Here is a 16,142-nt window from a genome sequence, read left to right as displayed (position 1 = left end):
AAAGGTCCATCAAGCCCAGCATCCTGTTTCCAACAGTGGCCAATCCAGGTCACAAATACCTGGCAAGATCCCAAAACAGTACATTTTATACTTCTTATTCTAGAAATAAGCAGTGGATTTTCCCCATGTCCATTTTAATGGTGGCTTATGGACTTTTCTTTTAGGAACCTATCCAAACCTTTTTGAAACCCCGCTAAGCTAACTGCTTTTACTACATTCTCTGGCAACGAATTCCAGAGTTTAATTACACATTGAGTGAAGAAATATTTTATCCGATTTGTTTTAAATTTACGACTTTGTAGCTTCATCACGTGCCCCCTAGGCCTAGTATTTTTGGAAAGAGTAAACAAGCGATTCATTTGTACAGCCTGTTCCATGATTGTGGATGGACAGATTTGGATGGGCTGGAGTGGGGTTTCAATTACAACTTCAGAAGCTGGAGAACAAGGACAGTGCCAGGCAGACTTCTACGGACTCTGCCCTGAAAATGGCAAGGACAGATTAAGATCAAGTACACACATGTAGTATCACATCATACCGTATGCTGTGAGTTTATCTTGTTGGGCAGACTGGATGGACCATACAAGTTTTATCTGCCGTTTTCTACTGTTACCGGAAATGAACTACTATGTTACTATTCACAAAAATTTATCATTACTTTTCCTTTAAATTATGACCCTCCTAAAGGGGAAAATAAAACAGTTTACAGTTTATTTAGAATTTGATATACTGCTATTGGAAGACCATCATAGTGGTTTACAATATATTATAGAACTGAAAACAGAAAATAAATACAATATCATAAATAGGATAGGTCACCCGGGTCCACTCTGACCAGCTCATTTGCCATTCATGTGGCCCCCCCCATGCACACAGGGAGGCAAGGACATCAGCTGCACAGCCACCTCACTTCCAGTCACGCCCTGGGCCAGATCTCGGGGTTCTCCGTCTCCTTTAAGGTTTCCCGAGGATCCACCGGCTCAGCTCATACTGTTCCCCAGTGGTGTTCCTTGGTCAACTGCCACCCAGGCCGGATTGCCGCTGGACCCCCCCCCCCCCAGGTTAAGCATCCTCCATCCCCTCTGGGTGCAGCATGACACCCTCCCCGGGTGCAGCGTCGTTCACCTCCCCGGCGCATCATCTCCAAGCCCCCCCCCCCCCCAATTCTTGCATTCACTGATCTGGATTCTGTTTCTGTGAGTCCTGATGTCCTGCACGTTCCTACGTGCAGGATGTCAGGACAAACAGAAACAGAATCCAGATCAGCAACGGAGACTGGCGCTGAAGAGGACTTCGGCTGGCTGGGGTTAGGGATGGAGTTCAGTGACGGGTGGGCAGATGGCGGAAAGCTGCGGAGGAAGAGAAGTGTTAATATGGGGGTAGATGAAAACTTTTTTAAATATATATCTCCGGTGGGGGGAGGTGGGGCATGGCATGGTGTGGAAAGGCCCATCTAAGTTAACTCTGGGCCCATCCAAAATACTGGGTCTGGCTATGCCACTGTTGCCAGGTACTGATTCCCTGGTTGCAAATAGAGGAGACTGATAAGTATTTGTTCTGATTGCAAATAGAGATTTAGGCTAGAACTGAACTGTCACTTTGAATGCCCTGATATCACATGGAGACTTTGCTGTGCTGAGCATCTGAAGAAAAACACCCTGAATTGTACAGGCCAAACTGACAAGTTTATGAACTGTTTTTCCAAGTTACTGTTAGTAAAGCAAGTTGAAGTTTTTGCAACTGAGACTGTTGACTAGTTATTGGGAGTGAGACTGAGAGTGAACAGAAGAATGACCAGAAAAAAAAGTACCCTCAGGCTACCGGATTTATTCCGGCCCCGGCCTGCGCCCAACTCAAGTGATCCAACAGTGGGACTTACTACCAGTAATTGTAAATGTTTTACTTAGGCAACAACATATATAAGATTGTCATCCCAGACTGCTTAGAGAAGGGGACTTTGCAAAGCTAGGCCTGGATCACTGCCTCTATGGCATGGAGTTGGTTGGCAGCTGTGACTGCTACTGTACATTTCAGTTGCTTTCTGCCAGTCAGAGCATGGCTGCCTGCATGAGATCTTCCTCCCTCTAAGCTCTGCACATTTCCTGCCCTCCCTGCCTAGTGCCTGCAGCATCTGTGCAAGCATCAGCCATTGAGAGAGAGAAGCAGAAGCAAAGCCTGAAGCTTCATCCCAGGAAAGAAAGAGAGAGAGAGAGAGAGAGAGAATCCTTCCAGAAAAGCAGAAGAGAAAATGGCCGAGGCAGAGTCTGCACAGGTAGGACAGCCTTCACTCCAGAGCTGGGGCTTTTCACCAGCATCTCACAGGAGGGGAATTAGACAAAGACACTTCTGTGCATTTGTGCATAGCTCAGGAAATGTTTCTGCAGTGTTTAGCAGCTGTTGTGTAAATTCCCAGATGGATCTGGTCTGATCTCAGGCAGAGATGCTAAGTTACCAAGTTCCAGGCTGGAGATTTTGGAACAGTCCTGGATTTCTCTGACCACCCTATCCTAGTGCATTATGGGACTTCCAGCATTGATTTTAATGGGCAGGATTGAGCACTACAAATCCCACACTGCTTTGGGATGTAAGTTTAAAATCAGGACTGTCCCGAAACTTTCCAGCCTGAAACTGGGCAACTTGGTATCTCTGCTCAGAAGATATACCGGTTTGATTTTTCTTTTGATGCTACAGACTTTCAAATAATCCTGAATAAGGTAGATGTGAGACTATCTGATCGCTGTGTCACAAAGGGAAGAAACCCCAGAGCAGGGCCGCTAAGAGACTGGGCCGGGCCTGGGGCAAGGCCGCCCCCGGGGCCCCGCCGTTGCCCCCCCCCCCCCGAGGTCGTTATCGTAATAGCCGCCCCCCCACCAAGGTCGTCGCTGCCCCCCTCCGTCCACCACCAGGCCGGGTCCCCCTGAATTCAAATCAAGATGCTTTTTGAGGGTGGGAGAGGGTTAGAGACCACTGCAGGAGTAATGGGAGGTCATCCCCAATTCCCTCTGGTGGTCATCTGGTCATGTCAGGCACCTTTTTGTGCCTTATTCGTAAAAAAAAACACGTCCAGGTGAAAACGTCCAAATTTTACTTTAGGACACCCTTGCTTTTTTCGATTATGGCTCAAAGACGTCCAAGTTTTAGGCACGCCAAAGCCCCGCCTTCACCGTGCCTCCGATATGTCCCCTTGAAATTTGGACATCCTTACGATGGACTGCAGTTGGAGACATCCAAAATCGGGTTTCGATTATACTGATTTGGACATCCGTGGGAGATGGACGTCCATGTTCCGATTTATGTTGAAAGATGGATGTCCATCTCTTTTGAAAATGAGCCTGATTGGGTGGCAGCACCGGTGGTTGGGAGGAGGGGCTAGTGGTTCAGAGGTGGGGCTAGTGCTGGGCATACTTCTACGGTCTGTGCCCTGAAAATGGCAGGGACAAATCAAAGTCAGGTATACATATAAAGCAGGGGCGTATCTGCGTGGGGCCTCAGGGGCCTGGGCCCCCGCAGATTTCGCCCTGGACCCCCCTACCGCTGCCAACCCTCCCCCTCCGTTGCTCGCCTACCTTCGCTGGCGGGGGACCCCAACCCCCGCCAGCCGAGGTCCGCGTCCTCCTGCCGCTGCCGGCTGCCTTTGGTCCTTTAATTCTTCCATTGAAGCTGGCGCCGACGAAAGTTTCTTTTGAGTCTGACGTCGCTGCACGTTGTACGTGCAGGACGTCAGACTCAGAAATTGTTTCTGAGTCTGACGTCCTGCACGTACAACGTGCAACGTGCAGCGACGTCAGATTCAAAAGAAACTTTTTCGTCGGCGCCAGCTTCAATGGAAGAATGAAAGGACCAAAGGCAGCCGGCAGCGGCAGGAGGACGCGGACCTCGGCTGGCGGGGGTTGGGGTCCCCCGCCAGCGAAGGTAGGCGAGCAGCGGAGGGGGAGGGTTAGCAATGGCAGCGGCTGGGGGGAGGGGGATCGGCAATGGCGGCGGTGGCGGCGGCGGCGGCGGGGGGGGGGGGGCTATAATGTGCCCCCCCTCTCTGGCCCTGGCCCCCCCTACCGCCGCAGTTCAGATACGCCCCTGCTATAAAGTAGCACAAAGTAGCACCTAGACCTCGCTCAGTGTGAAAGAAGCGCAGCAGCGGCAGTCTGCAGATCGCCTCCCTTCGGGCATTCCCTCCCTGTGTCCCGCCCTCAAAGGCCTGGGCCCGGGGAGTTTTGTCCCCCCTGTCCCCCCCTCGACGGCCCTGCCCCAGGGTAGTACTGAATATCAGTAACATAGTAAATGACAGCAGACAAAGACCAATTCCTGACCAACAAACCTTGTTCTTTAAAATTTATATAGCTTACCCTCTGATATGAATCTTAGGAGGATATGTGATTTATCAATATTATTATAACTACTAGTAAAAAAGGCCCGTTTCTGAAACCAATAAAACGGGCGCTAGCAAGGTATTGCCTTTCAGCAATTAATGTTTTGAAAGGGATTGTTAGGATAAATGTGTTCTCACCCTCCCTTCCTCCCTCCGAGTTCCAGGGCCGTTCCCTCCCTCCGTCCCTCCGAGCTCCAGGGCCGTCTCCCCCTCCCTCCCTCTGACTTCCAGGGTCGTCCCCTCCCTCCCAGTTCCAGGGTTCCCCTCCCTCCAAGTTCCAGAGTCCCCCCTCCAAGTTCCAGGGTCCTCCCTCCCTCCCTCCCTCCCTCCCTGTTCCAGGGTCTCCCCTCCCTCCGAGTTCCAGGGACCTCCCTCCGAGTTCCAGGGACCTCCCTCCGAGTTCCAGGTTCCTCCCCCCCTCCCTCTGAGTTCCAGGGTCCTCCCCCCTCCCTCCTTCCCTAGTTGTGTGTTGGAGGACGTTTGTTAGGGAGGCTGCAAGTTGATTTCTGGGTTTGTGTTTGCAGCGCCATTATGATCCAGTACTTTTGTGGGTGTGTGTAACTTGGAGGGAGGTTGGTTGAGGTGCCGGGGACATTGGGACAGTGGGTAGTTTTGTCTGGGAGGGCGTTTGTTAGGGAGGCTGCAACTGTGTTTCTGGGTGTCTCTTTGCGCCGTCACATACTGAGACAGGAGCATGGGCATCCAAATAGTATTCTCCTTCCAGCGATGTTCCTTGTCTCCGTGCTGCAGAGAAAGTGACCGGTTGTGCTGCTCATTCTCCTCCCTTGTTCCCATGCAGTTGCTCGTGATTGGTCCGTCATGCGTCTGACGTCTCCTTCCGTTCCCTGGCAGCGGTTCGGCGATTCCTTCATTGTCAGCTGCTGATAGTGCTTCCTTTTTTCATGCAGGTCGTTCTCATAGGTCCGTGATGCGTCTGACGTCACGTTTCGTGGTGTAGCAACGGGTGAGCGATGCGATTCAGTGAGTGTCAGTGCTCCGCCCTCGACATCATCACGTTGTGACGCGAGGGCGGGGTAGACACTCATGGGCAAACAGCAATCTACAACACTACAAACTTAGAACTTTGAAGCTTCCGGCTTCATTAGAACGTTGGAGGTGCGTTTTATATAGAGAGATTATTAAGCGGGAAGGAGAAACTCTCAGTTTTATGTGCCTGAACTCCTGGTTCAAAAAGCTGTCATTAATGAAAATGCCTTATTTTGGCCATTCATTCAAACTCAGTGTACCACCAGCTGCAGTCCCCAGTTCACCAAGCTTGAATGAATGACCAAAATAAAGCATTTTCATCAATGACAGCTTTTTGAACCAGGGATTCCGGCGCATAAAACTGAGAATGTTTCCTTCTCAATAATAATAATAATATTGATAATCACATTTCTTCCTAAGACTCATGTTAGAGGGCAAGCTGAATAAGGTTTGAGGGCCGATAAAAACTAGCATGGCCCATCCAGTTTGTCCAGAAAGGCGGCCAGGGACGTACCTTTGTCTTTAGGGTTGTAACTGATGCCCACTGCAATCTGCCCCCCCCCTTTTTTTATTGTTCTTTTAAGGGCGAAAGTTAATTTTGCCTGTGAGTGGAAATGCTCTATACTTTTATTCATTCTTCGTGCTATATAACCCAAAACAGGGCCGCTGAGAGACTAAACCGGGGCAGGGCTGCCACTGCCGGTCCCAGGGCAGGGCCGCTGCCCCCCCCAAATAGTCCGCTGCTGCTCCCCATCGCTTCAGCTGCCCCACGATCGCTGCTGGTGCCCCCCCCCCCACGATTGCTACCTCTGCTGAAATCCCTCGGCTGGCGGGGATCCCAGGCCCTGCCAGCAGAAGACGCCTTCTTCCTCCAGCGCTAACTGCCTGCTCCTGCAGCTGCTTTTCCTCTCGGGGCATGCTCGGTTTCAATTTTTTTTTAGGTATATTAAAAGCAGGAAGCTGGCAAAAGAATCGGTTGGACTGCTAGATGACCGAGGGGTAAAAGGGGCGATCGTGGAAGCCAAAGCCATAGTGAAGAGATTAAATGAATTCTTTGCTTCGGTCTTCACCGAGGAAGATTTGGGAGAGATACCAGTTCCAGAAATGGTATTTAAAGCTGACGAGTCGGAGAAACTGAATGAAATCTCTATAAACCTAGAGGATGTAATTGGGCAGTTCTACAAACTGAAGAGTAGCAAATCTCCTGGACTGGATTGTATTCATCCCAGAGTACTGATAGAACTGAAAAATGAACTTGCAGAACTACTGTTAGTAATATGTAATTTATCCTTAAAATCGAGCATGGTACCGGAACATTGGAGGATGACCAATGTAACGCCGATTGTTAAAAAGGTTCCAGGGGAGATCTGGGAAATTATAGACCAATAAGTCTGACATCAGTGCCGGGCAAAATGGTAGAGACTATTATAAAGAACAAAATTACAGAGCATATTCAAAAGCATGGATTAATGAGACAAACCCAACATGGATTTAGTGAAGGGAAATCTTCCCTCACCAATCTATTACATTTCTTTGAAGGGATGAACAAACATGTGGATAAAGGTGAACTGGTTGATATTGTGTATCTGGATTTTCAGAAGGCATTTGACAAAGTACCTCATGAAAGACTCCAGAGGAAATTGGAGAGTCATGGGATAGGAGGTAGTGTTCTATTGTGGATTAAAAACTGGTTAAAAGATAGAAAACAGAGTGTAGGGTTAAATGGTTAGTATTCTCAATGGAGAAGGGTAGTTAGTGGGGTTCCCCGGGGTCTGTGCTGGGACCGCTGCTTTTTAACATATTTATAAATGAGCTAGAGATGGGAGTAACTAGTGAGGTAATTAAATTTGCTGATGACACAAAGTTATTCAAAGTCGTTAAATCACAGGATCATTGTGAAAAATTACAAGAGGACCTTACAAGATTGGGCGTCTAAATTTGCAGATGACGTTTAATGTGAGCAAGTGCAAAGCGATGCATGTGGGAAAGAGGAACCCAAATTATAGCTATGTCATGCAAGGTTCCACGTTAGGAGTCACAGACCAAGAAATGGATCTAGGTGTTGTCGTTGATGACATGTTGAAAGCTTCTGCTTAGTGTGCTGCTGTGGCTAAGAAAGCAAATATAATGTTAGGCATTATTAGGAAAGGAATGAAAAACAAAAATGAGGATGTTATAATGCCTTTGTATCGCTCCAAGGTGCGACTGCACCTCAAATATTGTGTTCAGTTCTGGTCGCCGTATCTCAAAAAAGATATAGTGGAATTAGAAAAGGTGCAGAGAAGGGCGACGAAAATAATAAAGGGGATGGGATGACTTCCCTATGAGAAAAGGCTAAAGCGGCTAGGGCTCTTCATCTTGGAGAAAAGATGGCTAAGATAGAGGTCTATAAAATAATGAGTGGAGTGGAACGGGTAGACTTGAAGGGTCTGTTTACACTTTCCAAAAATACTAGGACTAGATGACATGCAATGAAGCTACAAAGTAGTAAACTTAAAACAAATAGGAGAAAATGTTTCTTCACTCAACGTGTAATTAAACTCTGGAATTTGTTGCCAGAGAATGTGGTAAAGGCGGTTAGTTTAGCAGAATTTTAAAAAGGTTTAGACGGCTTCCTAAAGGAAACGTCTATAGACCATTATTAAATTGGACTTGGGGAAAATCCACTGCTTATTTCTGGGCTAAGCAGCATAAAATGTTTTGTACTTTTTTGGGATCTTGCCAGGTATTTGTGATGTGGATTGGCCACTGTTGGAAACAGGATGCTGGGCTTGATGGACCTTTGGTCTTTCCCAGTATGGCAATACTTATGTACTTCTGCGGGCAGTTTCTGTGATGACATCAGATGCCCGGAGCTCCGTTTGAGGGGAGGGCTGCCATAGCTTCTTTGCCTTGCAACAGGTCTCTGTGCTACTCTCGTAGTGCTTCAGCTTCCATCATCCAGCTTCAGCTTTCATCATCCAGCTTCAGCTTTCAGCTCCAGTACACCTTCACCTCTTTGTTCCTGCCTGCTCAAGCCTTTGTGATTCGCCTACTGTCAGTTGGAGCCTACCTGACTTCCAGGTTAGTTGGGCGGTACTAATCCAACTATGGTCCAAGGGCTCACCGACCCCAGGGCGTGATGAAACCAAGGAGCTCATTTTAGAAGCACGTACAGATATACCTAGTAGCCTTTTTCACGTTTAGATTGGCAATTTCAGGAAGCTGCTATGTACACCTGTAGAGTCTTGGGATATAGACAGTTTAAGGGTGTGTGTTTTGCGTGGGCTGAAAAAGTATCCATATATTTCTCCTTTTATAATGGGAAGACCTGTATACTTTTAGAATTTTGTGCTCAGCTTTTGCACCTGCCCTTAGGCACACAAGTGCCAGCTGCCTGACCTTTGGGACCTGCTGTCTTCACCTGTTATTCAGGGGCAATTGTGACAAGTTCTCTGGTGTCAGCCACCATTTCCAAAATGCTGATGGAAGTATTATTAACTGGTTTCTCTTGTACACACATATCAGGGGCATAGGTATGTGGGGGCATGGGCTCCCATAGATTTGGCTCTGGCCCCCCGCCTCCAACCCCTTCAACCCCCCCTCCCGCTGCCAACCCGCCGCCGCCATCGGGTACCCCAACCCCCTCCTGCCGAAGTCCTCTTCTCTGGCGCATCCGCGTTGCTGATCTGCAAGGGCAGGCTTCTGTTTCTGTGAGTCTGACGTCCTGCACGACTCACAGAAACAGAAGCCTGCGCGGGAATTCACTCTGAAATCTGGATAAGCTGTCAGCTGTGGGAGAAAAGAGGAACAGTTCCCCTGTAATGTACAATGCAAGCCATCTTAAAAAATATGTATGTGCAGAAATTGGCAGCCAATGTAAGCTTCTTAACAAAGGTGTCACATGATTATAACAAGAGCAGCCATAGATCATTTTGGCTGCAGGTATTTTGTAATAATTGCAGCCAGGGGTGTGCTGGTAAATTTTTTTTCCTTTCAATAATTTTTATTGATAAACAACAGAATAAACATTACTTCCTTAATTCAAAGTAGACATTTGAATAGTGCTGGTAAATTTTTAACAACGGGCTCTCTCTCCGGGCATAGCTGGCCCTGAAATTTGGGGGGGGGGGGGGGGAGAATAAATGCCTCTCTCTCCCCTCCCTTGTGTGGGCACGCTTGGCATTCCTTTGCCGAGCCCTACCAGCCAATAAATGGACTGCCACCATTCTCTGCTGCTTGTTTCTGGCACTGAGCAGCATGATGGAACCTTCTTGTGCTTGCATGAAAAGTCCCAGCCTGATGCTCAGAGTCAGAAACAAGGAGCAGGGGGCAGCAGCTGTCTATTTACTTGGCTGGTGGGGCCAGCATCACTGCCAGCAAAGTAAAAGAGAATTCAGGAGGGGGCCCAAGCCCACATTTTGGAAGTCAGTTGTTAAAGTAGCCATGGGGAGGCCTATTTTAACAACCGGCTCCCAAAATTCTTAAAAACTTAACAAACGGCTCTCGCGAGCCCGCTCCAGCACACCACTGATTGCAGCCCTTTAATTAACCTTGAACTTAGTCCTACATACAAAACACTACGTCTGAATTCCTACTTCAGTATTCTGTGCAAAATAGGGCGTCCCAGCTGTATCACAATGTAAGAATACTTGCAGTAGATACAGAGGGCAGTAATGTGAACTGTGCTGGGTAACAGAAATGTAGGGGAAGGGGAGTGGGGTGGAGGGGAGGGGAGGAGTAGCCTAATGGTTAGTGCATTGGGCTGAGAACCTGGGGAATTGGGCTTGATTCCCACTGCAGCTCTCCTTGCGACCCTGGGCAAGTCACCTAACCCTGTATATAATGTGTATAGCACTCCGTACGCCTAGTAGTGCTATAGAAATGATCAGTATGAAAGTAGAAGCCTCACAGCTAGGTTTAAGTATGAGAGCTCATCTTACCCTAAACAGCAGAAATACCAAAACTGAGTTGGAGAAGAAGCATTATCCCACAGGAGATCAGTCATGTACAGCTGACGGTGGGGTGGGCAAGCTTTATACACCGAGGGTCGCATGAATGGGCTGCACATAGAAAATTAAGAAATGCGCCATATAATTCACTGCCAACAAAACTCATTGTGATGATTGAATGGACATAAATTGTCACCAGGATGATCAGTTACCATATACTTCTGTCTTTCCAAACACTGTCAAACGAGTCTTGTCCGAGAGGAAGTGACGTCACCGACGGAGATGGCAGCCCAAATGAGTCTTGTCCCGCTGTTGTATCCTTCAACAGTTCTACTGACAATAAAACTCTGATAATGGCATCTTGTGTGGGCCATTTTCTGTTTATACTTTTCATTGCCTCGCAGGCTGCATAAAATTCAATGGTGGACTACAGGTTGTCCCCCACCTTCCTGTGATAGGGTTAGAACCTTAACTAGAGCAGTATATATGGGAACAACCAAGGAGATCTGGAGGTTTGGTCCTTAACTGCCCTGCCTTCATTTACTTTGTTACTGTGTTTGTTAGTATTCTGGAAAGACTGACTTTATCCATCCCTTCCCCTGTCTCGACTTACTGAAACTTGTCATTTGTGTAAGAGTCATTCCTTGGGATTAACATTTCCAGCTGCTGCACAAGCTTTCACCAAATGTGGCCAGAGAAGATCCTTGTTAATGTCTGAAACTCAGAGGTCAACATGTCAGGTTTTTAAGCTGTTGTGCGGGTCCTTCTTCCTGTTCCAGGTCCCTGTAACGTTTGAGGACATCGCTGTCTATTTCTGCGAGGGTGAGTGGGAGACGTTAGCAGAATGGCAGAAGGAGCTTTACAAGGAGACCATGAAGGAGAATTATGAAACTCTGACGTCACTGGGTAAAGATTAGTTTTGTTCTATTATTTGAAGATTTATACCAAAATGTTGTGAATGTCTTTAGTTTGGGGTAAGAAGTAATCTAGAAGACATGTTTCCAGCCTCTTGTAAAAGCCCCCAGTCTCCCGCAGTTCTGGAACAGAAGAAAGGGCCACAAAACTGGTCCTTGCCACAGAATTCTTCATTCTTTATGGAATCATCATGGTTGATGGAAGGCTAGCGTGCTGGTAATGGGCAGTACCCCTGTATCTCCCTGTTTCTCTGCTGTTATCCCCCCTCTCTTGGTTTCTAGTACAGGACTGTCTCGCTTTGTATGTGGTTTAAAGTGTGACAGATACTCTGGGCCTGGAAGCAGAGGGGGAGGAAGATGCTTACAACCTTTGTTTTTCTGATGGTTTTCTGCTATCAGTAAGCTGGGATAGGAGGGTGAGGAAGGAGTATAAGGACAAGGGAGAGTGAGTCAAGGAGGTAGTCGGTAGAGGATTGAGGGCTAGGGAAGTATGAGTGAATGACTGGGCGCAAGGGAGTAAAGGGACACAAGCAAAATACTGCTTTGTAGCTTCATTGCATGCCCCCTAGTCCTAGTATTTTTGGAAAGAGTAAACAAATGATTTATGTCTACCCGTTCCACTCAACTCATTATTTTATAGACCTCTATCATATCTCCCCTTTTCTCCAAGCTGAAGAGCCCTAGACGCTTCAGCCTTTCCTTATATGGAAGTCGTCCCATCCTCTTTATTATTTTTGTCGCCCTTCTCTGTACCTTTTCTAATTCCACTATATCTTTTTTGAGATGTGGCGACCAGAATTGAACACAATATTCGAGGTGCGGTCACACCGTGGAATGATACAAAGGCATTATAACATCCTCACTGTTGTTTTCCATTCCTTTCCTAGGCACCTACTTTTCTTGATAGAATAGGCTTCAGATTGGTTCTTTCCTAGCACCATGCTGGTTGCTTTCACTGTAACTTAATTTAATTTGTAAATTTCTATTCTGCTTAACCAATACCAATGGCTCAAGGCGGATTACAGAGAACAAATTAATTATACAATAACATTAGATAACATATCCCAGAATCCTCTCCTTCTAAACATCCATTTTCTTTGGCTCATGTGACACAATTCAAGAGAAAGAGACTTCTCTTGTACTTCTTACACCTCACAGTGTGTTGCACAGCTCCCTTTTTAACCATAGATCTGCAGTTGTAATGAGAATCAAGTTCTTAGATTTTGAGACTCTGGGAATCTAAGCTGGTTATTCTCCTCTCCCCATTTTATTCCTCAAGCTTTAATGTTTCATCAAATGACATCGCCTATACTGTATTTATTGGCATCAATAACATTTCTCCATCCATTCAGAAGCAGCTTCCCACTATTCAGATTTCACTCTGTATGAATATTTAGTGTAAAAAATCATTTTCCTTAATTTAGGAGAAAACTGATGTAATCTTTTGGACTTTGAACAGATTCTTCATCTGAGAAACCTTCTCTTATATCAAAGATTGAGCGGGAGGAAGATCCGTGTGTCAGAGACCAGCAAGACCCAAGAGACAGAAGGAGACTGAGAAGCTGTTGGAGAGGTGAGGGACAGCTCGGGGACAGGAGAGGAATCCTGGGCAGCCTTGGGGAGGGGCCATCTCTCTATCTGTATTGGGATTGGGGGACTTCTGTTTCCTAAATAATTTTTGTTTGTGCTGGCATTTTCTGTGCTTAATGTTTGCTGGATTCCTGAGGTTGGCCACTGTTCTGAAAAGCACGGTTCTGAAAATATGCTCCTATCTTGCGTAGTGCGTATTTGCAAGGCAGAGCCTGGGCAGGGCATGAGTGAGGCATACATTTATGCCCGTAGTATGTAGAATATGAAAGTATAAAGCATTTAGACGCCCACAGATACAGCAGATCTATGGCTGGTGTAAGTGCCTGCACTCAAATTGTAAATACAGTGCACTCCATTTAAGTGCACGTCGGATAAGCGCATGCTCTGTTTAACTGCATGCCGTACTTCGGTCCCATTTTTGGCGCCATCAATTTCTATGGGGACAAACTTCGGTTTAGCGCACCACTAATAAGTGCAAGATTCGCTTGTATGCATGGATTAAGACTGCTCCTCTGCAGGAAAGACTCCGCATAAGCGCACGCATGGAATATAGAAGCCGATTGGCACGTGACAAAGGGGCGGTAAATTTGAAATCTCTTTGGCTAACTGCCACAGGCAGAAGAAGCGAAAGAATGTTGTTAGAGTGTACACTGGAGTCGTTGTCATCGTCGTGCAACTGTAAGACTTTAACACTGGCTGAATGAATAGAAGTTCTTAAAAAATTAGAAAACAAACAAAGTCAAGCATCTATTGCTAAAGAATATACTGTCAATCCTAGTCAAATTTCACGTATCTTGAAGCAGAAAGACCAGCTTCTGGAATACTGGCAAAACAATACAAATCCACACTGGAAACGAAAACGGGCGGAAAAAGCTGAGGAGGTAGAAGATGCTCTTCTTCGGTGGTTTTCTCAAGTCAGGAGCAGACAGTTTCCTGTCAATGGTCCACTGCATATGGAGAAAGCTAATCAGCTAGCTGAAAGTCTTGGACTAACTTAATTCAAAGCCACTGTTGGATGGTTGAAAAGGTGGAAGGAGAGGAACAACATAAAATTCAAGAAACAGCATGGTGAAAAACAAGACGCTGATTACTTTGGTGCTGAAAATTGGGTTGTTTCAGTTCTTCCTACCTTCTTGAACGAGTTTGCACCTTGTGACATTTTCAATGCTGACGAAAATGGTCTCTACAAAATATGAAAGTGCTAAACCTCTACATGAAAAACTACATTGGCTCCCACTCAAAGAACACATCACGTTCAAAATATGCTCCCTAGTCCACAAAATCATTCATGGAGATGCACCAGCCTACATGTCAGACCTAATAGACTTACCACCCAGGAATGCCAAAAAATCATCTCGCACATTCCTTAATCTGCATTTCCCCAACTGCAAAGGTCTAAAATACAAACTAATGCACGCGTCAGACTTTACCTACTTGAGCACACAGTTATGGAACACACTGCCACGCAACTTAAAAACGATTTACGAACTAACAAGCTTCCGCAAACTGTTGAAGACCCATCTCTTTAACAAAGCATACCAAAAAGATCAACCAACGTGAACACACACAATTCCTCCACATATATTAAGAACTGTCTTACAATATCAGCTTGTTATACTACTATCATGTTTCATCACTATCATGTTGCTTAAGATCCTTCTATAACACTAATTGTCTATTTTCTAATATATTTCCACTATCCATGATGTATTGTAAGCCACATTGAGCCTGCAAAGAGGTGGGAAAATGTGGGATACAAATGCAATAAATAAATAAAGTCAAACATATCACCACCATGGAAAGCAGTCTGCGGAGTACCTCAAGGATCATCATTATCACCAATATTCTTCAACATGATGATGATTCCACTGGCACAGTCCTTATCCAACTGAGGCCTTAACCCATTCATTTACGCAGATGATGTTACAATATACATCCCCTTCAGACATGATCTGACAGAAATAACCAGCAAAATCAACGATAGTCTGAACATCATGGACTCCTGGGCAAACTCATTCCAACTGAAACTGAACACCGAAAAAAACACATTGCCTCATCCTCTCCTCTCCATATAACAAATACAAACCCACAACCATAGATACTCCAGGACATACCCTTCCTACCTCGGACAGTTTGAAAATACTCGGTGTCACACTTGATCGCAACCTTACCCTCGAGAGCCAAGTAAACTCTGTAACAAAGAAAATGTTCTATTCAATGTGGAAGCTCAAACGATTAAAACCTTTCTTCCCAAGAGCAACTTTTCGATATCTAATACAATCAATGGTCCTAAGCTATGCAGATTATTGCAACAGAATCTACGCGGGCTGCAAAGAACAACTCATAAAAAAACTCCAGACCACCCAAAATACAGCAGCCAGGCTGATATTCAGCAAAACACGCTTCGAAAGTGCCAAATCCCTGCGAGAAAAGTTGCATTGGCTCCCAATCAAAGAATGGATCATCTTCAAAATCTGCACCTTAGTCCACAAAATCATATACGGCGTAGTCCCAGAATACATGACAAACCTCATAGACTTACCAATAAGAAACAAAGTCAGATCATCAAGATCCTACCTAAACCTACACTACCCAAATTGCAAAGGACTGAAATACAAAACAACTTACGCATCCAGCTTCTCCTACATAAGCGCACAACTATGGAATGGGCTCCCAAAAGCTGTGAAAACAATCCATGACCACTTGAACTTCAGGAAATCACTAAAAACCAACCTCTTCAAAAAGGCCTACCTCAACGACCACGTAACCCTCTTCACCTACCAACATAGCATGACTGATCGAAGAGGACAACACGCAATCTTCATCCATTCCGACCCTCCACTTATACCTCATACGATCACTATACAACTTTGTATTTGTTATCCACCGACTGGGCAAATGCCTTTGACGGTACTATGTAAGCCACATTGAGCCTGCAAATAGGTGGGAAAATGTGGGGTACAAATGCAACAAATAAATAAATAAAATTTCCTATGGGTGTCTCTAGCATTTGGCACGCGCTAAAAACGCTAGCACACCTTAGTAAATAGGGCTCTAAGTCAAAAAACTATTGATGCGTACTCTTACCTGTAGGGAGGGTAGGCACTTTTCAGCTAACCCATTTATCTGGGTCAATGGTTTTTGCTAATTGTCCTCATGTATACACTGTATAGTATCTGTGAAACATAGGGAAACAGTTAAAAGCCAGCATTCACGTGCAATTATGCATTTCTACACATTCATTCTGGGAGGATGCTGTTGGGTTGAACATGATTTTTCATTTTAATTAACAAATTCTTGGGGGGGGAGTGGAGGTTGGAGTCTGAAAGTGAACTGAAGAGGACACAAATCTGA

At 45.9% G+C, this 16,142-nt stretch overlaps 1 protein-coding gene across 2 annotated transcripts in view; it reads left to right on the top strand.

Annotated features, from left to right (window-relative positions):
- Positions 1-2,221: 2,221 nt before the first annotated feature.
- The window catches only part of LOC115464959 (zinc finger protein 221-like), a 36,989-nt gene continuing 23,068 nt past the window's right edge, over positions 2,222-16,142 (top strand). For both annotated transcript variants that reach the window (XM_030195359.1, XM_030195354.1), the window contains exons 1-3: positions 2,222-2,272; positions 11,064-11,190; positions 12,658-12,771. In XM_030195359.1, the coding sequence (XP_030051219.1) occupies positions 2,249-2,272; positions 11,064-11,190; positions 12,658-12,771 (265 nt within the window). In that variant the 5' untranslated portion in view covers positions 2,222-2,248. The remainder of the gene's footprint in view (positions 2,273-11,063; positions 11,191-12,657; positions 12,772-16,142) is intronic.

This window comes from Microcaecilia unicolor, chromosome 1 (assembly GCF_901765095.1).
Source record: "Microcaecilia unicolor chromosome 1, aMicUni1.1, whole genome shotgun sequence".
Taxonomy (NCBI): Eukaryota; Metazoa; Chordata; class Amphibia; order Gymnophiona; family Siphonopidae; genus Microcaecilia; species Microcaecilia unicolor.
The sequence above is the reverse complement of the archived record's forward strand: the minus strand, read 5'-3'. Positions and strand labels throughout refer to the sequence as shown.